The 25,170-nt window shown below is 38.5% G+C and overlaps 1 protein-coding gene across 1 annotated transcript in view; it reads left to right on the top strand.

The window, feature by feature from the left end:
- The window catches only part of pawr (PRKC, apoptosis, WT1, regulator), a 53,757-nt gene extending 29,848 nt beyond the window's left edge, over positions 1 to 23,909 (top strand). The window contains exons 2-6 of the mRNA XM_039663360.2: positions 9,249 to 9,377; positions 14,651 to 14,679; positions 20,130 to 20,220; positions 21,626 to 21,730; positions 22,912 to 23,909. Of these exons, the coding sequence (XP_039519294.2) occupies positions 9,249 to 9,377; positions 14,651 to 14,679; positions 20,130 to 20,220; positions 21,626 to 21,730; positions 22,912 to 22,998 (441 nt within the window). The 3' untranslated portion in view covers positions 22,999 to 23,909. The remainder of the gene's footprint in view (positions 1 to 9,248; positions 9,378 to 14,650; positions 14,680 to 20,129; positions 20,221 to 21,625; positions 21,731 to 22,911) is intronic.
- Positions 23,910 to 25,170: the final 1,261 nt, after the last annotated feature.

The following is a 25,170-nucleotide window of genomic DNA, read 5'->3' on the forward strand; positions in this document are numbered from 1 at the left end:
CAGCTTGCATAGTGTAGTGATACTAAATCATTATCAAACAAACTAAAGGCGCATAGAATTTGTGCCAGTCAGATCCATTTGCAAGCTCAAGGGTGGCCTGCATATGAAAAATAAAAGTTTAGTTTAATGTTGAAACTTTGTCAAATGAAAAACTTTGGAAATCGTTTATCCCAGGGTTTGAAGTTACATAACAAAATTTGATTGCTGCCTTCTGTTGTTCAGGGGTAATGAAATGTTCTGTACTGGAATAGATTAACGTCATACTTCAGAGCAGGATGTCTCAGTTTGTTGCCAGAGGAATGTGGCTGCTTTAACACCTTGTCTGCCCATTTAGAAAGTGGTTTATGCTCTGAAATAATCATTTCTGAATTGTACATTCCTCAATAGAGCATAGAAAAAAGGGTGATAGACGTGACTCTATGTGACCAAAAAAGGCCACCAGAAGTTTGCCATCCAGACCTGTTACAAAATTTTTGGCATCATCTTTGTCAAATATCCCATTAATAAAAACATTAGAAAGTGTTGTATATACATACAGCATTTTTTGGTGTCAGATATGAGTTGTGTATTTGGCAAAATGGGTATTGTAAGGCTGAAAGCCGGACACTAACTCAAAATCACGGCTGGTAAAAACGGCGGGTACCCGCTCATTCTCCCACAGTAACCGGCTGCAGCATCGCAGGGTTTCTGTGACTCTTTTGATAGCTCTATGAAACCCGAACAGTCCCAGCGCTGAGCTTCTTTGAATACACCCGCGTTCCAAAGCCAAGAAACCCAGCACCAGCAGCCAAGAAACCTGTGAGCGTTTCACAAAGGAGACGAGCCTGAATGCAATTGGCTCCGGGAATGGATGTCTCTTTCGGTGAGATAAACTCAATCAATGAAAGCGTGAACAGATGGTTTTCTCTTCCTTAAGCATCGTAAGGTCTTACTGGCTTTGGTGTCCCTGCCAAGACATCTCTACCTCATTGTTGGGCCTTTGTCATCGCGAGCCACTACTGACACAATGACCTACTGTTCAGCCTGATGGGTTGGTATTTTCTCTGGATTTCTGGGAAAGCAGTAAAGCCAAGACCATGAACACTACAAGCAACTCGGCAGGCTAAATGAGACACACTTGTGTTTGCCATCAGTGTTATTGTGTAGCTTGATGTGCATTTAGCAGGGTAGGTCAGGTTGACATTAGATCCCATTTAGGAAGTGTCTGAAAACTTGCTACCTTGCTTCTCAGTCAGTCATCAGTCAGTGAGTAAATCGGCAGTTTGTTGCAAGTTGGCAGTTTTTTTGGCAGGTACTTGCAAAGGAAGTTTTAGACAGGCTTCTAAGGGACTATGATCTAAAACAAAGTTAAAGTCAACTTAGCAAATACTTACACTACTGTTGAAAAGTTATGGTTCAAAGTTGTGGATTTTTTTCTTCTTAAAGAAATTAAATGTTTCTTAAAGGAGTAGTTCACTTTAAAAAAAAAACTAAAAAAATTTTGCTGATAATTTACTCACCCCCATGTCATCCAAGATGTCCACGTCTTTCTTCAGTTGAAAAGAAATTAAGGTTTTTGATGAAAACATTCCAGGATTTTTCTCCATATAATGGACTTCATTGGGCTTTAAACAGTACCAGACGAAGAATAAGGGTCTTATCTAGTGAAACGATTAGTCATTTAAAAAATAAAATAAAAAAAAATTTAAGTTTTATAAGCACAAATGCTCACCTTGCTCTGTTCTGTGTTGTGCATTCGTGACTCTCCTGTCTTTTTTCGAGTCATTTCGTTTGTCGTTTATTAATGAACCAAATGACTCAAAAACTCGTCTGGTATCGTTCGGTATCGTCTGGTATCGTTTAAAGCCGTTTGAAGCTGCACTGAAACTCTCATTTGGACCTTGAACCGTTTGGTTTCCATTGACGTCCATTATATGGAGAAAATCCTGGAATGTTTTCATCAAAAACCTTAATTTCTTTTCGACTGAAGAAAGAAAGACATGGACATCTTGGATGACATGGGGGTGAGTAAATTATCAGCAAAAGTGTTTTTAAAGTAAACTACTCCTTTTAAGCACCCACAGTAACATTTTTTTAAGTGACTTGGATGATTGAATTCTCACATTTATTCAAGATGTATGGAAAATGTGTTTGTTGGTTAAACTGCATTATGTTTTAAAATTTTTCTTTTGAACTTTTATTGAAATTGGTACAAAACTTTTCAAAATCATATGAAACCAGCATGAATACAAAAAGTGGCTAACTCTCTCTGGGCTCTCAATAGCCCACTAAATCATAGGATTTCACGTTCACCCGTCCCATCACTTCCACTTATCAGGTTGCCGTTGGACCATGAGTCAGCATTTCTCTAAACCTGTTGTGTGTCAGACTCATTAGACTCAAAAAGACAATAGACCAAGTGAAGGACCAGGAAAAAAAATTCCAAAAAAGGGAGGGAAAGTAATTGAAAGAATGTGGAGGACAAGAGGCGGCTAGATGACTCACTGCTAGCATGCACTCTGCCCTCTCACTGCAGCGAGGTCTGGTCTCTGAGCATGACTGAAGTGTGTGCTTATGGAGGAAGAACATGCTGCTGTGCTCAGTGTGAAGCTGAACTACTGGCAGCTACTGAAGCCAGAAGAGCAGGTCTGTTTAGAACTCAAGAACTGCAAATTAAAAGCCTGAAACCATAACACAGTGGCAAAAGAGTATTTTTCATCTAAAGGGTTAAACAAAGATAAGAGGTCATGTGATTGACTAAACAGCAGTTCTCCTTGCACAGCTTGCCCAGGGGTGGGCATTCTTGTTTATTTTTTCTAAAAATCGTAAATTTTTGTACGCATCAAATTATACAGATTCATTCAAAATGGCCACCTCATAAAATAGTTATGTTCTCTCATGAGTTCTCACCTTGACTCAAACCGTAATATGATCTGAACCATGAGTTGATTTTTGCAGCAGCAGCACTGTGGAAATGCAGAAGTTACACTTATTTTGCTTTAAAGCTATTCATTGGCATATTAATCATCTAGAGCATCGAATTAGATGCCCATAAACTACTGCCTGCTTTTGAGCGGCCTTTCATACTGCTTCAAGACACACATTTCAGAGACTGAACACTGTTGGAGCTCTATTCTGTTTGTGGTGACTGAACACTCACCTCCCTAGTCAAACACGAGAGAGAATAAACAGCGAAGTCGGTAATGGAAATGCAGTCTCGCTGTGTTTACCCCCACATCAGGACACCTTGTGTCTGGATAAATGTTGCAAGATAGCCAGCCTCATCTGGTCAGTAGTCCCTACAAGGGTTATTTAACACCAAATGCCCTCTTCTAGTCCCAGAGGAGGAACTGGAAACCAGCTGATTCAGAATGAACTCTGGTTGACCATAACTATGCGCTTTAAGTCGTGGAAGGGTTCTGTAAGGAGTTTGCAATGATGTCTACTTTTTCCAACAGTCATGGAGACTCCTACATTGTAATAATGAGCATTTAAGCTGTGTTTGTTCAAGGAGTCATTTATTCTTGATCGTAAACAAATGTGACATGTAGTTAAACTCTTTGTCACAGCAATTCTGAGTCCTCCGTGGCTTCTTAGTTCACTGAATATTCTGTTGCATCATGGATGAGTCTCAGGTTTACTTCAGAGCCCTGGTTGTTTCATCATCCATATAATGTGCATCTTCTATGTGACAAATATAGCAAAATATCAAGCAGCCATTAGGCATGAGGAATTGCAGGCATGTAATTAGCCAATTTTCCGTATGACTGGAAAATTACAGAGTGGAGCTTGTGATCAGCGAATTTCCTGCATTCATAATATTTTGCACAATTTTTATTGGCTGCTACAAAGCGGTTTTCTGATGTGTATATATACATAAAAAAAAGATGTTAAAGCCTTATAGACCAGAATTCGATCATTGACTCAACCTTTTGTGTGAGTCACATGACAATCTGGATCAGTACAAATGATAGGACTTTTCTGAAATTTGAATTTTTTTTTATTAAAATGTAGTCACAGTGATAAAATCAGATTACTTAATGTCTCCTTTTGAGTGACTTGAGTTGAATTTAGCTTACCACGTCCATGCAAAGTTTTGAATCGAGAGTCTTGAAATAAAGTTCAGGCTTTCAAATTATTGCATCAGTCTGTGGATGGGCTGAGCCCACTCTTTGAATAGCCGAACAGACAGCAGAGCCAACGGTTGCTCTGAAATTGCTTGGATGATATGTTTGTTTTTATGCATGGAATATAACCTCAATAAAAACCCCATTTACAAGTTCCCTGAAAGGTCGAACCCTTGTTTTTATGTGATTCCCTGTTGAACAGACTGCAAATTGTATATTTTGGTGGCATTGACAACCTATTTTAGATTAAGTCCTGAAAGATTATTTTGGAATATCAGCTGTATACTCATTTAAAATAAATAAATAAATAATCTCCCATCCATTAGATTAATCACAGTCTTTCTTTAGGATTAGTTCACACCAAAATTAAAATTGCCATCATTTACTCACTCTCATGTTGATCCAAATCTTTTTTCTGTTCTATGGAACAGGAACATTCAAAACATAATGAAAACATATTTCACATTACGTTTTAAAGTTAATGGGGTCTGAAACAACATACTGACCTACATTTCATGAACATAAAAAAACACTTATTGTTCACATAAAAAAAAAAAATCACATTTGAAATTACACAAGAGTGAGTACATTTTATATACATATTTGAGCCTTGGAGAACTTTATTAATGTCTTCAGACCTAACATACTGGCACTTTATGTGAAATAAATGTGTGATTTAATGGCACACACTACACATAGAGGTGGCTAGACTGGGCTAAAGTCGGAAATAACTTTACAGACTGCAAATCTGCTCACAATTCTCTCAGAAACAAGATTTATGCTCTAACCAGGAAAGGCTTCAGTGCTTTGCTGGAAGTATGTTGTTTCAGAAAAAAAGGCCACCATTTTAGGAGAGATGGTGCAAAGCTGTGAATGCTTTCTAAGCTCTCACAAACATTCCTTCAAAACCTCATAATACACCCTGCGGACTGTTGTGGTTGCACTAAAAGCAAATCTCCTGGAATGTTCAAAAACAGCTTGTCTGTGCTCTCCGAACTGGCATGGCCCAAGCATTGGATTAAGTCTGATGTCCTGACTGTGTCATCCCCCTATTGTTTTTATTATTTTGAAATCTGACTGATGTGTGTATCAAATGTGGTTCTGGGTTATACATGCTTGAATCGCTGTTGGATGGACAGCTCTTACTGTCTGAGAACACACTGTGCGGTTTGGCCACACACAAGTCATGAGGTTAAGATTTGTCTTTGTGGTGGTGACTTGTTAAACAAAATGTCTTGGCAGAAACTTCGAGGCTGAGGTCTTCAGCAGCTTTAAAAATATGCTAAACTAAGATGTTCATAGAGCTACCGGTTCTTTAAAAAATGCTAATATATATAAAAGAAGTAGGACAGACAGAAATACAATAAATCTACATAAAAATTCCATATGGCTTGAGAGATGTATTGTTCTCTAAAGCCATGAATAGTTTTGTTTGCCAAACAGGATAAAAAAGTGGGTTTGGAACAACATTAGAATATATGATGGAATATTTAATTATCAGATGAGCTATATTTTAAACTTATCTTAAACACATAGTCTGTGTCCAAAAGCTTAGGCAGCTGCCTTGTCCTATTAGTCATTGACTTTTCTGGAAGCATTTGCTTTCTAAGGTATCTCCCGATTTTGGATGGTAAAGCAAATATTTCATTACCGTATTCATTTCTTGCTAGAAATTAAGGGAAAGGATGAAAAAATTGGGCAAAATAACCCCTACATTTACACACAAACTGACTACCAGACACAACTTTTAGATGGCCTTTTCCTTCACTTCAACTGTCACTGAAACACAAACAGAGGAATAGTGGGATATCATAGGCAGCAATGGACGCATCTGCTGCCTTCAAAAAACGGTCAGATGAAGGTATCTCAGTAGACAGGATGTAATGTAACACGATCATTGGATTTGGACGTGCATTATTGCCTTCCTACCTCCGTACGATCCCTGCGGAGGCAGAATTTTTCAGCTTCCGTAAGCTGTCTGAATTGATATCTGTTAAAGTTTCGCCTTGTGACTCCAAATGAAAGTGTAGCAAAAGTCCCCAACCTAAATGTTTCACACCTTGTTCCCTACAATCTCTGTGTTAAAATGAAAATAATTATATATATAATAATAAAAATAACTATTTCTTTGGGGAGCAGACCTGCAAAGATACTCACATTCTTTTGTGTATATAATATGTAAAGATATGGTGAGCTGTGCTGACCATGGCCGCTGGGCCATCAGAAAATGATTTATGATTAAATTTAATAACCAGAGAACGTGTCCTCCTATTCTCCCCGGCAGTTGTGCATGGGTGCACAATTTTGAGCATTCGACTAAGCTATTAAAATGTGTTCACCAGGTGAGGTTAATGTCTTGTCCGGTGCAGGAGAGAGATTGGCAGGGTTGCCATCACAAATCTCTTTCAAATACTTGCGCAACATTTGCAGGTGGATCTTTCGGCCTCAGTAGGCAGCATTTGGCATTGTAAGCGAAAGCTATATACTGTACTCTATATGCTGCCACCCAGGTTTTGCAGTCAATAAGTTGTTGTTGTTTGAAAGAAATTACTTTGTAGAAGATCCCAAATCTTATGATTGTACTTATGAGGTGAAACAGAGTAGCTATCAAGGAATCACCATTATCACTTTCCATATCGGTTTGTGTTGTGGAAATATTAATACTCATTATTGTATTTGACACTTAAACCAAATAGGTCTCCACAGCCCTCCAAATTTGATTCTAATGTGTGCGCTTATGAAATAAAATGGCTTTTAGCTGTGCCCGGAATAATCTTGGGATTTTGGGTTAAGTCATTAAGTTACTCCACGAGACTGTGGATTTGTGATGATTAAAGGACAGTTGACTTTGTCGCGCACACACTCAAACACACACTTTTCACCTTCCATGGGTGTAATACATCATCCTAATGAACCTGTGTAGCCAGGGCATGCAATACTTGATTAATCCACAGTCATTAAATCCAGTCTGCCGAGGACATCAGGAGCGTAGAGCATCCAGAGCCCCTCAGCTCGACTCTCCATTAATCTACTGCATAACTGGCCTGAATACAACACCAGGCAAAACACACAAACACACACAGAGCTTAAGGGGGTTTTCTCACTTTTCTTGTTGAATATTTTAAAGAGAGTTCCAAAATGTAATCATCATGCTCAAAAACGAAATAATATGCAGAAAAGTGGAGTATATTATGCATGTGATAAAAATGCATTATTATGCTTCTTGATGTTGTTCGGTCAATACACTGTTTCAGGGGAGATAAAATACATTTATTATGAAAATACATTTCTACATTTAATCAAAATACATAAGATTAGACATTGTTCATTTTAGATTGTACATTTTAAATGTGCATATTTTCCAAGTTCATTATTTAAGTACAGTAGATGATCTTGAAAATCACATTACTATTTGTTTTATATTATGTCGAAACCATTTTATAAAGTCTTTATACAGTCTCTTTTAATTGTGCATATTGTTGATACATTTGGAATGTAAATGATCCTATGATATATTTGAGGGAATATACCATATACATAAAGTTTCATGTAGATCAGCTTTGGCTGTCAGATTAATTATAGGGCTCCTGCTATAGTGGAGTATTGTAGTCTGAAAGGCTGCAGTTCTGAGGCAGACATGTTGTGCATTCCCTCTGCCAGGAAAGGGGTATTAACATGATAGATCGTGGATCTTTTTTTTTTCCAGCAAGTGAGAGACAAAATTTCCATCCGCACATGCATTCCTAATAAAGCAGAGGATGAGCACAGATGGAGTGTTTTAAATGAAGCCCCTCTCCCCTCTCACGGCTAACACACAAAGAGGTTAGAGGTTTAAGGATCTAACCTGTTTACTCAAGTAAATTCATGTACGTTTATGTCAAGCGAAATGAGTTTCTCATTTGCTTTATAAACAGGAAAGGCAAGGAATTTGCAGCATTTGTTTTCTGTTTTTTCACCACTTGATCTCCAGACCCTCTTTTATGGACACACAGACCCTCAGTGTCCCTGTTCAACATTATGCAATGTTCTTCATAATTATTATTGCAAACTTTTATATTTATAGAATTTTAAATCATTTTTACAGTTTCATATACATTTTTTGTGTTTTATTTATATTTTATTTATATAAAATAGGTATTTTTTTGCTGCTATACCTTTAAGAATATGTAAATGACCCCTTTTCAATGGCCAGGCACATTGTCCTGAGTGATAATAAAACTGTAGAAACTGGCAGTTTAAAGCTAGACCCGTAGGTCTGTTTTTTTTCCAAAAGTTAATTTAGTGTGAGTGTTTGTATAGTTACAGACAGTATTTGTATAATAATGGCTTCATTTGAAATTTCTTTATAGTCATTTTACTGTTGTGACACTAATTTGCCCCCAAGTTTGTAAGCTGTCTTAATTGACATAAATGATTGTCATTAGGCAGGGGAATGCCTGATTTTGGCTAACGGGCAGAGGAGTGCAGAAGTGACCTCTTTAAGGGTGCAGCGGGGGCTGATGAAGTGTGTTTACTGATCCCTGGGGAGTGGGAAACTGTGTGTGTGTGTGTGTGTGTGTGTGTGTGTGTATGTGTAAGTCATAGTTTGTGTATTCATTAGTGTATGCTAATGCCTATGAGAGGTTTCAGAGTTTGGCCCATCACCAGGAAGTGTTGATAAAACCGGCTGGCCGGAAAGCTTGTGTAAATTATTACATTCCAGTTTAGTTTTGTAAGGCTATTTTTACCCTCTTAGTCCTATGCTGGGCTCCACCTTCACTCTTCCTCCTCCTTTGTGAACTGGAAAGACTGGTTTTTACATGCAGCCAGAAAACCGGTTTCTCTCTGTCACTTTTGTCACATATGGCGGTGGGCGTTATCGTTCATAAATAGCTCAGATTGTTAGTATTCCCGAAAATACCATGTTTATTGACATGTTTTAAAGTCTTTCTAAAGTTTTCTGTTCTCAGTGTGCAATGGGACATTCCACTTTCCAAAAATCCCCTAGACTCAAACCACAAAGGCTGTTCGGTAGCATACTTCCTGTGTCTGTTTGTGTTTGTGTATGTGTGTGTGTTGAACACAATTAGAGTCTCTCGTCATGTGAAAATAATCCACAAATCCCAAACAATCTGAACAAACTGATTTTTTTTTTTTCTGCAGAGCTTGGATGAGCTTGATGATGATGACGGAGAAGAGAAGGAGGGGAAGACGGACGGAAGTCTTACACAGCACAACACGGTCCAGAACGAGGCACTGATCTCTGACCCCGGAGAGGCCCAGTCGATACAGGTGAGTGTGTGTGTGTGTGTGTTTGTATGTGTTTTAGGAATGTCAGAGGATAATCCTGCCTCTAGAGGGTGTTTAGAGTGCCGACACCGTTCTGCCTTACAGAGGCAGTGTTGACCAAAGAAACAAGCACAATCAAGTGACAAACAGAAAGCAGACCAGCCCAAGCTCATGGTAGAGATAATGTCTCTTGCCACTTGGTCATATCGACAGTGGTTTGTCTTCTATTTACTTTGTGTTACGACCTGTCTAGAGAGGAAACGTGACGAACATGATCACAACGGCATCATATTTTTCATTTTCAAGTTTTAAAACCAAACTTCAGGGGTGAGCAAAGGCCACAAATAGTGCCTAACAAAATCCACAGAAAAGAGAAATAAAACACAACACAGTAATAAAATACCTGTCACACAAAAAAGCTCAATATATTTTTTTCCGTTGAATTGTTTTGACAAAAATTAAAAAATAAAATGCATTCATTATTATAATTTATACGGTACTTTTCAAAACTGACAGTAGGCATTTATTTAAAAAAAGTTTTTTAAGTAAATGCTGTTCTTTTTTATACTCAAAGAATTCAAGAAAGAACTAACAAAAAATAATAAATGTTTCTTGAGCTCAAAATGATTGTATTAGAATGATTTCTGAAGGATCATGACTGGAGTAATGATGCTGAAAATTCAGCTTTGCCATCACTTACAAATATATTAACATAGAAAATAATTATTTGAAAATAATTATTACTGTTCATCCACAAATTTTGAACAGTAGTTTGTGTAGGCTATATATTAGAAATTAAAACCTTCAGTAATATTTAAGATTTTTTTGTCTTGAATTTTGATTTAGGGAAAAAAGAATTGTAATAAATTTTAACATTATTATATTTACAATTTGTAATGCTTGTGACATATTTATATTAAAAAAATTCATTTATAAAATACATTAATTACTAATGTACATCAGTTTTTTTGTGCATTTTTCAGTCATTTAATCACCCTCATTGTTATAAACCTGTATGGGCAAACACAAAATGAGATTGTTTAAAAGAATGTTCATGCTGCTTTTTTTCCATTTAAATGGGCCTTTATATTAACAAGGGGTGAAAAAAAGCATCATAAAAGTAGCCCATAGAACTGGTGCATTTTATTCCAAATCTTATAAAGTGTAATGTTGGTTTTGAGTGAGGAAAAGACCAAACTTCAAGCCATTATTCACTGAAAATTCTTGCATTTGTAATTTTAGTGGCTCACTAAAGGATGGGAATGGCTTACTGTCAGTCTGCCATCAGTAATCTCTAGGAAATTGATTACATAGTTTTCTAAATGATGCATTGTTGTGTTATATCTATTTTCCTCCTGTTGGGTGGTTGATGTAGCTTCAGGTTGCTGAATGCATAAAGGAAACTATTAGCTAGAGATTTCTGAAACCGTAATCACACTGGCATTGTGTGTCTGGATGCATGTCATCTTGCGTTACTTTTCCCCGGATCGCTACTGTATATTCTGTTAGAATTTCAAATCTATTATTGCAAAATAAGAAAGGACTTTTAGTGAGCAATTGTTTGCGACTGAAGGCATTGTGAAAAGTGCTTCTCTGAAAAGCCATTGAAATGTGCTTCAGTTAGATTCATAGTTATGTATAAATAAAGAAACTACTGCCGTAGCTGTAAGAAGGTGAGTAGTGACATATGTTTCTGGTGATCCTGGTCATGTTCAGCAGTGTAAGCCAACCCACAGTTCTCCAGATGTTGGCCTCTGTTGTATCGGAACCCGTTTACTTTGCATGTAGGATATTACACAATAGTCAGTTCTCGTCCTCTAATTTGATTGGACAAGAGTGACATACTAAATAAAAGAGATTTTGTATAGATTTTGCAGTGTACATGTAAATAGCTCTAACCTGCCACCCACAATTGACCCTATGACAGAGAAATGACTGACATCCCAAATACCTAATATTTGTTCCACAGTTATTATTACCATTATAATAAGAGCACAAAGGTGTTGTTACAGAACAAATCAGATACTAGGTGTCCAGAGAGGCTGGTGAAGGGAGTTTTGTTTGTTCTTTTCCCCATACCAGCCAGTGATCTCCACTTGCAAATTATGAATGATCATCCAAAAGCAAAACAATAATTTGTTTAAATAGTGCTCGTCTTTGACATTTACTTTTGTTCATTTTACCATGATTTATTTTCTCCATTAAATACAAGGCTACACATACATGTGGCCAAAGTTAACTTTATTTTGATAAAAACACACAAAAAAACTCAATATTATTATTATTTCGGTTATTTTCTGTTAATATCAGTTTTTGCCAAGTGTATAACTTATAAGTTTCCACTTGTAATTTCATATTTTTTTTGTCTTCTACTATTATATATATATGGTTTGAACATAACCTGATACAAAAGCTTGTGCATGATGCATGATGATACACTGCATTTGAAGTTACTGCATTTAGGCTTTTTCTAAAATCATCAGGTACATCAGCGAGCGAGTGAGCCGACTCGCGAATTTCGCGATGTCATTTTGTTTTGACGGTCAAAGGAGTGGTCCAGCCTTGAAAAGCAGTGGCATGTTTAAGTAATCACTCCCATAAGGTCAGTTGTGTTGTTGTAGTGAATGTGGGTACTCCCTGAGACCCTGTGCCTACAAACGAAGCACAATTGCTTGTGTGGTATTGCATAATTACAGCAGCATCCAGAAAATCCCTTATATTATGAGAAATGGTAACATTATGTCCCTGTTTTTTCTAGGCATCACAGCTAGAGCAGATGGCAGATTTACGCATCCCTTCAGAGATGCGAGCGTAGTGCATCTCAAAAATGTGCTGCTTTTTTCCTGCTGCCTTCATTAGTTGCTCGAAATGGCTTTTGTGGAATTCCACATCATATATCGCTTCTCTCTGACCTCCCACTAGACATGGTCATAATCTACGAGCTTTCTACATTATAACGATGCCTTACAGCTGTCAGGTTCACCCATTACAGGGTTGGATACACATGATGTATCTGAATATGCTCTGTACAGTCTGTTCAAGGCCGCTGGTAATTTAGGGATGCAGTAAATTAAAAGATTGTAGCTTTATGAGGATAATTCCTAGATATTTTTATGCTGGGACAAGCATTTCCCTTCTGGTGTGCATGTGTGTTATTTTGCCTTTTCTCTCTCTAATGAAGTCCTGATCAACTCAAGGCCTCCATCTGCTTCTGCTTAAGGCGTGCTTTACCTTTTTTCTCTTCTGCCATACAAGGAAAACATACTCTGATACCGGAGCACCGCTAAAACTCGCAGAACAGTACGGTACATTCCACAGGATCATCTCGCGCCAGTGTGGTGCCAGGGGCTCTAATGCATTGTTGGAAAATTCAACTGTGCTGTATGATATTTTGTTCCATACCTATCAATGGCCAAAAAGGTTCAGAATGATTCAGATTTGTCTCAAGAGTGAGCTACCTACCTAGACAGCATTTTTAGGTACATGGGTATGATGTTCAAAACACTATCTTGGAATCACAGCCACATTTAGCAATGCCCCTATGCATCAATGCTACACTCAAATATTCAAACATGGCAATTATGCTGAACTATTTCATATGTGCATAATCACTAAATGACCAAAAATGCTTCATAGGCACAATCATGTAAAATAGGCACATTTCATTTGGATGGTGGATTGAAATGTTCGACCTGCCTGTAATTGTAAGAGAGTGTCATTGGTGCATTTGAACAATCAAATCAAATGGTGAAAGGGTGGGAAACTCATTAGTGTTTGAGACGAAGTCCTTACTTGACAATATAAAGGACATTAGAACATATGAAAAGACCTCTAAATATTCAACTCATTATGGTTTAATACAACTATTCCGTGATGATGGATGGATGACAGGCATTGCTGCTTTTCTCTGGCAGGATTTAAACGTTTATCGGATAAAGCAGGAAAGATTTAGGGCACATGAGCACAGCTCCAGAATGCCAGAGCAGGCCTGTGCTGGACTTTTTTTAGTCTGGACTTCTGAGATCTTACCTGGTGTCAAAATCACAAAGCCCGTCAGATCGCAAACAGCTATGAATTCGTTTTAAAGCAATATGCAATTTAGCAGAAGAGAAACTGGGCTGTATACAATGAATATATTTGCTTTCTCCATCTCGGTGTCCCACACACTCTCTGTCTTCATGCTTACACACTTTCTGTTCTGTTTCTTTTGGGCTCTGATGACCAACATGTCTATAAAATTGCTTAAGTTATATAAAATAATTTGAAATTAACTGTGTAGGATAGAACTTGATTTTGACGATAAGCTCACGAAAAGCAGCGTTTATCAGGTGATTGGAAGGCGAGGGACCTGAAAAATAAGAGCAAAAATAAGTTCAAAAGCACAGGCTTTGCTTGAATATTTAATCTCTCAACAAGGACAGGCCAACCACCACCTACATTTAAAAGCAAAAACATTCAACAAGGCTTTTGATTCGGAAGTATGTTTTTTTTGTTTTGTTTGTTTGTTTTTTTCATTAAAAAAGAATATTTCCCACTATTTTTGCTTTGTGGGTTTACAGAGATAGTAATATTCAGGTGGTATGGGTTTACATATTGCTTCAGCCAAACCAAATTCCAAGAGGCTGTGAGGCGATAAGAGTAATGAGAAGTAAAAATGCATGTAATTGCAGAAAAACATTGTGGATACATAATTTAACATGCACTCAAACACAGATAATAAAAATAATAATGAATGAGATATTTGAGAAAGAATGATATTGGGTTTATTGAGAATTATTATGTTTATATTGTAAAACAACATAAACACGTTGTGGTGGACATAAAAAATAACTGTTAAAACATTATAATAAACAGAATTATGTGTTCCTGGAGCATACTGGTCTGTAAGTGTTAGGTATGAGAGATACCTAAGTGTTAGGTATGAGGTAGATATCAGCCTTTGGTGAGAGTTTGAGAATGATAACCTGTAGGCCGCCACAGTGACGGAACTTGTTTTGATGCGCTTCTTTGGAGAAAACAACCGTAAGGTTCAGCGCTGGCGCTGAGTGAGTTGGTACCTGGATTTATTGTTTTTTAATAATTATTATTAATTTAATTAATTTAGTCTGGTTTAGCTTTTGTACCTCAGAAAGGGGCGTATGAATAGTGTCATATTGTTCAAAGGCCAAAAGAAGCTATTTGTAGGCTTTTATGTGTGAGCATGCATGTATGTATCTGTATTAAGGTCTATCTGTCTCTTTTTCTCATTTTTTTGCCTGTTTTTTTTTTTTTTTCAGGACACTCCGAGATCCAGAAGTCATAAGAGGTGAGACTGACTGCATTCAATATCTGTCTGCGGGTGAAATACGTTGTTTCTGGTGGATCGAACGGGATTAAACAGTTTTAGCCGTTGACCGCAGCTCTGTACCATGTGCTCATCTGGTGGCTTCTGTCAGATGTACAAAAATTATCCTGGCTCAAAAATTTGCCTTTAGTGAAACTGGTGAGAAAAATGTGTCTTGTCAGAAGAAGGGGGTTTAAAGCCTGTGACAGGATGGCTTAACTGGACTCATTTTCAGAGCCATTGTGAGACAGCCAGGAGCTTTTATTCTCTCTGTCGGCAGCAACGTCAGGACTGAATTTGTTTCCACTTGAATGATACAAGCAGGTTCCAGAAAGTTAAAACTGTAGACCCTAAGTTTTTCCCTATGATTCAACCCTAACCAAACACTGATCAAATCTGACAAAGAAATATCCATTGTGCCACCTCTCACGTAAACACTTGGCCCCCAACAATGGCTATTTTTCTTAAACCTTTCCAAATGTCACATTCAACTTTTGATACAGTTTACAGCAATCGAGGTTAAAGGGATACTCCCACTTTTTTTGGGAAATAGGCTAATTTTACCACTCCCCCAGAGTTAAACAGTTGGGTTAAACCCATATGCTGATGTGCTTTTGTGAGCAAGTCGTTTCAAAGCGGCCCTTTAAATAAAAAGGAATTGCGTCTTTCCCCGCCCGCTCTCCAGGTCGCCGACCAGTTCATGGTGGGTTCCCCGCGTTCGGCCATTATTGTGACCATCTAATGACCGGTCGGAACACCTCAGCAACCTTCACAGAAAATATGTTCAAATCTTGTTTAAATGTTGACTTCTGGAGACTATTGAGTGAAAAAGCCATCCAATTAGTTGAGCTAGTTCATTTAAATGAGCTAACTGATTCACTAAATGTATCAGACCTCCCAGTTTACAATGGCTTGGACTCATACATTTTGCACACTGGTTCCAGGGTGATGCAGACAAAAGGCCATCCGAGGCCCAGTCTGGCCGTTTGATTATTTGCCCATCTTTCTGCCCCGACACTCGCACTCGAACACCCAGGGCTCTTCCGCAGCCGGCACGACAGGTGGGCGGCAGAACAAGCAGCTGAGACCGCTACATACACACTTACAGTGAATCAGAATAAGAGGAGTAGGCTAACCATCACATTAAATTACAGTCCCACTGCCATATTGAATGTTTCAGAGACGAGGCAAATACGTCTTACTGTGGTTAGTTCAGTACTAACCAAAAGTTTATCCTTGAGGAATGGACATAGTTCTGTAGAAATGTTTTCAGAATTAAAGCTGCAGTCCGTGGCTTTTTTGGGGGTTAAAAATGACCCAAAATACATATTTGAGAAAAGACATAACCAGCCAGTGTTCAAAACTCTCTCCTAGCTCGATTCAAAGTGATTAGCATGTAATAATGTTTTTAATTCCAGTGGTACTGGTGTATTTCCGCGGGAGATTGGAGCATGTCTTTGAGTCATTACGTCACATCTGTACACATAAAGAATGAGTCTCGGCTAGTAGGCTACAGTTTATCGCGTGTGAGGATGCTGGAGTTGGAGATTTATAGCCTTTTCTCACTGTACTTGATATAATTAAACTTATCAATTCGATGGAAGATCCAGAAAAGTTTAAACGATGATCACTAGTGACAACAGATTCACCTGCTGTAAAATGCAAAAGACTTTGTTCGGACTTCAGACTGGCTACAGAAATAAAGATACTGCAACTGAACCCATGCGAAAACAAGGATACATATCAGAAGGACATTACATGCAGACACGCAATGCTGATGTCGTTAACATTAACAACTTGAGAACAAAGTAATTCATAATTTGCACGGTTTTTCGTGATATGATAACTTAGAGCCGGTAATTCCCACCCATCAGTAAAAGTCCAAGTGGACCTCTATGTTGAAAAAAGCATCAATACAAGTGAATGAGAGAAAATATTTTTTTTCTGATCCCGTTTGAATTGTGCCATGAATGTGAACATATGGTTTAGTATAATTTATCATGTAACGACTCGAATTTGACAGTATATAGTATGATTGTTTGGCTAGCAGTTGTGGAATAGACATAACGAGAAAGACTACACGTTGCATATGTGACGTCACCACATAACACATTATCAATAATCTAAGGAATTAGATCGAGATGCCTGTGTGTTTTGTACCTAAATTTGACATTCAAACAACACAAACAAAGTCTAACCGTATGAAAATTGTACCCGCTAAATTGTTGAAATTGTAAATTGTAGCATTCTTTACACGAAAAAGTATTTTAAAAATTCACAGACAACATATGTTCACATTCATTGCAAAATTAAAACGGGATTAGAAAAAATGTATTTTCTCTTATTCAGTTTCATTGACGATTTTTCAACCTAGAGGTCCAGCGGGGTTAGCGGAAGGGGCGGGACTTACCAGCTCTATAAGTGATTGTTAGATTTAATCAGAGCGATTTACTGCATTGTCAGAAGAACCATAACAAAGGTGGATGTTTCTTACTAGTTCAGAAGACATTTTTAGGTGAAAATTCTTATGTTGGTCATACTTCCAAAAAGAATAACCTGTGACTCTGAATGCCAGTATCGACACTGGCGCCGTAACTGCCTCACAGTTTCCTCAAACATTATTTTCGTCCGCGCTGTGCAGTGTCGAGGGTGTTGAAGTACAGCTCACGTGACGTGAATGACTGCAATTGCAGATTTTGAACAGAGATGGCGACAAATAGGAAAAATGCCGTACTGCAGCTTTAATTAAAACTAAGCTACTACGGCCAACTTCTGTACCACCCGCCCTCTCTCTCATTCATACGCACACACACACACACACACACACACACACACACCCCTACCCCTGCTGGTTTTCCAGGAGCAGATCATTACCTCTGCCTCCTCCCGTTTCCTCTCCACGGGGGACTAATGCAACAGAGTGGCTGTTACATTCCCAGGACATGAACATTCAGATTGGACATCTGCTCTCTTCTCCGAGTCTATCAGATTCAGACTACACTACACTGGTAGAGGCACGGCAAAGTACATCACACACCTTATCTGGACACATTACTGGACCTTTTTGTTTAGGATTTCCTTTATTATTATTATTGTTGTTGTATTTTTTTGTCGTTGTCTTCAGTGTTAAATAACAGCTGTTATCATGAATTTGTCATCTTTGTAAGATGTCACTGCCAATATCAGTTTTGAAAGAACATTTTTACATGTTTAGAAGAAAATAAGTTGTCGCCACTATGCTATATGGCCAGGACATTACTTTGTGGTGACTGGGGTGTTCTAAGTGGTTGTAAGGTCCATGAAGAAGAAATCTTTTTCTTTGTCGTGAAGATGAAATGAAATGAAAAGAGTCTACCTGAAAACATGATATTCGATCCATTATTATCATTTGTAAGCAGTTTGATCACTTAAAAGTAATGCAAAATACACACAACAATTGCTGGAGGAATTACTCTTAGGGTTTGTTCAAATCTGTAACCCTAAGATGAGCAATAATAATAATAATATTAATACTGACGATGCTTGTATTAACTAAATAGTTTTGGTTCATAAGCACCGGCTTCATTCTGTACGTTTGACCCGAATGTCCTCATTATACAGTATGAAGCACTTGACCGTACCTCCTCATTAACAGGAGGATTAGAACTGCCGTCCGTCAAAAGAAAATTACTATGGCGAATATTTGAGGCGGCAAACGGTCTTTCAGTGCCTGAATGACGATGGCCCAATCAGACCTTGGTGAATGTTAATGTTACAGGGGCCAGAGCCCCCTTCAGCCGGTCTGCGAGTTTGAGGTTGAAGCGAGGCTTTAGAAGACGGAGGTGAGGCGATTAAAGCTAGTTCCAATCAGAGCAGGATATTTCTGTCAGGCCAGTGTTGCGTTTGTCACTTTCACAGCCGATTTCACAGCAATTTGGAAGACATTTTGAATTCTGTTTTCTTGTAGCTGTGAAATGTAAGTGTTTGAAATGTAAAATGACAGGTTCTCTTGAGCAGGGCTCTGTCCTTTATTAACTCGGGATTGGCCGCAGATCTGAACGCTTGCTTCAAATCATCTAGCTCCTGCTTTGTCTTTCCAAACGATGTTGGACGGACACATTAAACACAGTCAAAGCGCTAATTAGACATAACGTGCTTCTCTTGACTATTTTATTCCACATGTAATTTCAAGGACTAGAGAAACCATTTATGGACTATGTATTTTTTTCCACAATAATTGATAAATATCACAATTTAGTAATCCATATAGTAATCTGCAAAGCTGCACGAAATCATTGAGAATTGTAAAAAGTGCAATTTGTAATTTTAATTTGGGGTTTGGGATAAGATCTACTGATACTATGTCCTGCCATAACACATGAAAACTAGGGTGAAGTACATTTGTATCATTTAAGGTTAAGATTATATAAGATTTTTTTGCCAGTTCCGGTTCACTATATTGTAAGTAAAATAAGGCCTCTCACCATTTGTCTTTATTGGCTCTTGGAGGCAGCCCCTGTCCCATTCTTTGAATAGTTCTGGTCATTGGATTAGGACCGGTGACACTCTAGAGTCTGGGGTTCCTAAACCTGGATACTTAATGAAGGTGGTCACCAAGCTCCATTTTTGACCACTGCCTCTTAAAATGCCTATAAACCACAATGCAGCACTGTCTCAATAAAGAATCCAGCTAAAGATACAACAGAGTTTCTTAAACCTGCCAGTGTCTTTTCCTTCCGCTTCTGTGGAATGGACATATAGCCCTCATTCGGAACACTCTGAAACTAAAAGATGGCCCAATAATTTGAGTATTACAAAGGAATTGTCTCCAAGTGTTCCAATTCCATATGCAATTATTGAAATGAACCTGGTTAAAATAAGGTCCACATGAATGAATAAGTTCCACATGAATAAGTTCCAAAAGAAACTTTTTTTTTAATGTGTTTCTCGTTTTTCTTGACTAGCTGCAGAGCCTAGCCCCTATATGCTCAGTCCTGTTTGAAGCAGGTCCGTTGTACTCACTAATGAAAGCTCATTGCTCTACTGTGCCATAAAAAGGCCTTTCATACTCTGATAATTTAGTGCTTCAGTTTTCTTATTTCCGCTCCTATGAAATAAATGATGCACTTTCCAAGCCAAGTCTCATTTAAAAGGAGAAATAATGTGTGAAAAGATGTTTTAGCAAGGCATCTTTTGTAACCAGACAGTTGAATAAAAAGGTGCGCACCTGTTTTTATTTTTTTATTTGAGCTTTTAAGAAGTACCTCCATTAGAGGCGCACGGTTCCATTGAGTCACGGATCGGGCACAATGGTCCAAAATGCTATTTCAGTGTCAATAAGCACTGTACTTGGCACGTTCAAAAGATGTATTGATTTAGATGTTGGAGCTAAAACAAGTACCATTTGCATTAGTGATGGTTTTGCATTGAAAATTGTGTTTTTGTGTGTCCAGTGACGAAGACAGACATCGCCATCGACACGGACGGGAAGGCAGCAGCGTCACACCCACAGCCCTGGAGAGAAGGATAGAGGAGCTAGAGAGGGTACGTTTGTGTACGTCCACCATTAAGATGGAACGGCATGTCTCACCTAGAGGTTTTCACAGTCTTGTTCTCAAAGACTTCCTTTGTATCCTTGAAGCAAAATGTTTGCCTCCAACTACACATGTAGCTACTCAATCTACATTGGCTTTCTTTATCTGAGGGAAAAAATGTCAACATTTCAGTGGGTTTATGACGTGTTTGTGCCATCTTTGGGTCGATCCTAAATCACTGGTGCGTAAGTTCTCACGATGCAGGAAGATCTGTCGGCTCCGATTTTATGAAATGCCACGTGATCGAACTCTGTGCAGCTCACTCAAATGTCAGGATACTTTTAAACCTGGAACCCACGCGAGCACATGGTGACATACTGATAGTAAATTTTCATTTCAGCATGTGGTCAATCCGTCAGTGAGGTATGTTTTTTTTTTTTAGCAGCACAGTGGTTTCACGTATATCTCTCAGCATGACAGCTGTGTAATGACCTTCAACTTAATTGGCTTTTTCACGCAACCAATGCTAGATTTTAAAAGGGATATGCATTGCATTGATTTTGATTCTGAAGTTTCAGATCGTGTGTGTTTGTTTTATTTTACTTGAATTCTTTTGAACTAGACTCCGTTTAGCGCAGGCATTTCAGAGACCGAAAAGAAAAGGTTCATACGGAAGAAAGCACGTAGAAAATGCTGCTTTTGTTATTGTTTTGATCATTCGCTGTCATCTCGAATAAAAGCTTCAGCGTAAGAAAACGATGACAATTCTACACGTGTAATGGCAAATTATTTTAATAAGCAAAACTGTTACCCAATTATTCAAATCGCAAGTTGTATTTGTGAACATTAGTAAACACACTGTGAACTAACATGAACAGCTGTGATTTTTATTAGCAGCTAACGTTAACAAAGATTAAGAAATACGGTAACAAATGTGTCGCTCGTGGTTAGTTCGTGTTAGTTAATACATGTATTGTTGTACTACATTTTGTACTTGTACTTGAGGAAATGACAATTGTAAACCTTATTGTAAAGTAAAATACATTTTAGGAAAAGAACTAGAAATGCAAATGTTGTCCATTTATAGGAAATGATTTGAAGATAAGCACGACAATGACAATCGCCCATATTTACATATCAAGTATTCAGAAACTAGTGTCTTAATTATAAGTCAGATTAAATGAGAAAATTTGGGATGATGTTAAAGAAAATGAGAAGTTTTCTTTGAAGCAAGACACCTTTATTTAAAGTAAAAAAAAAAAAAAAAAAAAAAACTGTCCAAAGAAGTTCAGGGCAGTCACCATGGTGTGTTGAGATATTGTCTCCACAATATCTCAAGACAAGACAGCATGGTGACTGCCCTGAACTTCCAATGCAGTCAAGGCTTTGGATCTGACAGAATTGTGTGTTCACAGGATCTGTCCTTGGAGAGACAAGAGAACGGTCGCCTGCTGAAAGCCTATCAAGACAAGGAGGAGCTGATCATTAAGCTGAGGGAGGAGATCGACTTGCTAAACAGGGTGAGAAGCGGACGGTGGCCTCGTAACACGCGCATGTGGCCTAGGCAATTTTGTGCAATTCCCACGTACACACACATCAGTATCACCATTCCCACACCTGCTCTCGCCTGCGTTGAACCCAGTGGGAATGCAATTCTTCAATGTGTAGAAATGTGAAATGAATGTTGTCAAATATGGCATGTCTAGTAGAAGTAGCATAGTGTTTGACTATTTATTGGCAGGTAATAAAGGTCCAAACAGTGCAGTTGTCAAACTGGTTCTGAAAGGTTTGTCTTGTAAAGTGTAGAAACTTGGAAGCAAAGACCAGGACACTTGGTTGTCTCTTCAGCAAGATTCTTTATTGAGAAAGAGGAGCTGTTGGTAGCTGCAATCCTTGTCAAGTGTTACTAAAGCAGTGTACATAGTGTTTTTCTATATATTTCAATGGGGAGGCTTACATAGAGGTGGAGACACTGAAATAAAGCTAATGTCAATGTACGAGACCTTAGAACACCAAGACAAACGGTCTCAGTAATTAAAAAAGCAGGTGTTGAAACTTATTCAGCAGGAGTTTTCACCCGGTGAGACAAGAGAACAGGAAAGGCATGGCCTGTGGCGCTTTCTCTTCCTGGAGCTTTCCTGGTCTCCTCATTTATTTTGGAAATGTAAATGAAACATGTGAATACATTTTTTAATAGTACAGTGGTAATAGACATGTTGATGAAACAAGGTTCTGAAGGCCAGCACTCAGTCAAGGCTGTGTTGGCTGTCCTTGTGCCTTCAGAGGTTGGTTTGATGCTGAAGATTTGGCACACAGAGTGTCCCATTAAAGGGTTAGTTCACCCAAAAATGAAAATTAAGGCATAAGGCATTCTAAGCATTAATCATTTCAAATGTTCTTCATTATTCCATCGATAAACCAAAGATCAATTACATAAGGTTGCCATTACAATGTTTACTTTTGAGGATTTACAAGATTCCAATCTGTTTTGTCATTAAATCAACCAAAATATAAACGTATAACTAACCATCATCAGACTATTGTAAAGGCTTCACCTTTCACTATTGGATCACATATTTCTGTTTTACACATTCTTAGACTACAAATACCATATAGTTTGTGACACCCTATCACAATTTTTTTTTTTTGTCATGGAAAATCAAGTCAAGTAACCCGCACTCTACATTTCGAACTTTTTCAGGATCTGGATGATATCGAAGACGAGAACGAGCAGCTCAAACAGGAAAATAAGACCTTGCTCAAAGTGGTCGGCCAACTCACCAGGTAGAACCCGGCGACCCGAGGACGGCTGCGAATGGAGTCTGCGTCTCCATTCGGATTGGTTGACAAACCCCACCGCCACCGCCTCTGTCCTTTATGTGTTCTGCTCTGGTCTTACGTGTCTGTCCGTCTTATCTGCTCTCCAGAAGACAATGCGCACACAGGGAGGCTTTGACAACCTGGACCTCCGGATGTGGAACCGCGCCACCGACGCCGTGTTACTCGAGACCTCCCTCTTCTGCCGGAAGAACTTGCCCCCTATTTAATGTAAATGTGCGTGTACATAGGCTACTCTGACTGTCCTTTTAAGGTTCATGTGAGACGGCAAAAAGAGGAAATGCGTCTGAATGTACGTGGTGTGGCACCAAATTCCTTTTCTTTTCTAATTACCTTTGTCAAATTTGCCCCAAAAGTGCCTGTTAAGACAGTAGCCCACATCTCACCTTGTGGCCTCGTTTTAAACTAGGTTACCGATCCTGCCTGGCAGTTGGCGGTACTTTATACTGAATATTATCCATTATTGTCTGATCATTTTACACGCTGTTCAACTGTTTACATGTGGTTTAAACTCGTGGTATCAATAGCTGTAGCTTTTCAACATGTACGGTTAGCGTGACTCGTAGCCTAGGCTGCTGCAATTAATAAGACCCATTTGGAGACGTTAAGCGCGCTCGTGCGGCCTCTCGTAACCCATAAAGGCTATGATGTGACATTTATAAACTGTTATTGTTTGCTCACCATTTTGGGCTTCTTATCTATATTGAGCTAATTTACAGTGCTAATGACATGTATTGTGCAAAGTGATTTAAGGGACTATCTTTTGTTTGCTTTTTTTAATATGGGATTGAAAGATATCTGTTTCCCATTGCTTTACGTAATGCATGTACAGAACATTGAATAAAAGTTTGCAGAAAAATCTTTCGTGCTATTTCTTTTTTCAATTCATACAATTCCGCCTTATAGACGCTTTCATCAGACGCGTTGCCATGGTGATGAGATGGCCCAAAGTTAACTTCCGTTCTTTTCGTTTATTAGTGTTTACTGGATAATATGGCATTGACAACAAATGCAGTGAAAGTTAAGGTGATGAGCTGTGGGGTGCAACCTGACCTAGGGAGCAAATGCAATTTTTAAAAATAAAAATGTCAAGGTTTCCTATGAGGGAGACGGTGGTATTAAAATAGCCTAGCTATGATTATCTGAGTGATAACCGGTACAGTGTTTCCCATACATTTATTAGTGGCAGCCCACCACATTATCAGCGCTGACCGCCACATATCGATTACCGTGTTTTTAACAATTTAAGATGGGAAAAGTTGTAATTGACTGCAGAGTTGCGTGCAGCGCATATTCGCACGCTCTCTCTCTGTCTCTCGCTCGCAAACACATTGACAGCGGACCAGTCTGTGTATTGAATGGTTAGTATCATAAACAGCACTGCACAGATCCATCCAACATGCTGTCAATGTGGAGACCCACCTTAAAAAAAGGTTAGCAAGCATGGTAAGAAGCCTAGCTAATAAGGAGAGCTATGTTAACCTTTTCAAACCCCGCCGTCGCGCTCGCCACAGTTTTTTTTAACACTGCGGCAAATCAGACACGTCGGTAGAAAAACATCTTGTCTCCAATTTTTGTTCAACGGGTCTGGTTGTGTCACATTTCAGTTTGGCCAGGTAACATTTATTTTCTTTGACTGGCAAGAAATACCAGCTAAGGTTATTTACTTGTTATGGATTGTCTTCGCAAGTCTGCCGGAAGTTAAGTTTGGGCCAGATTAATGTACATGCGCAGTACCGTTTCTTGTCACTGCTGAAAGCGTCTATACAATGATTGCTTTTCAAATCTTATTTATCTCTTATCAGGTACAATACATGGCAAATTTTCTCAAGGAAAACAAATCTCTTAACTAATACTGTTTATGCTCATATGGTTTTTCTGAAGTAAACGTCAGATTCGGGGACCTGGCGCCCCCAGGTTTCCGTAAATATGAGACGCCTGTGTTGAAAGTCAATGGAGCGCTGTGAAAAAGTGTCCGACCTCTGTGGGAGCTCGTTCTTTGCTGCGCTGTGATTGGTCAATCTACATTCTAGGGCGTGGCTTAGCCAAAGGTGAATTACTTGTAATTAGCATTTATTAATGTAAATATTCCAGAAATAAAAGTTAGGCTCAAACTTAAATT

The sequence above is a fragment of the Pimephales promelas genome, chromosome 24 (genome assembly GCF_988280905.1).
Source record: "Pimephales promelas chromosome 24, fPimPro1.hap1.1, whole genome shotgun sequence".
Classification (NCBI taxonomy): domain Eukaryota; kingdom Metazoa; phylum Chordata; class Actinopteri; order Cypriniformes; family Leuciscidae; genus Pimephales; species Pimephales promelas.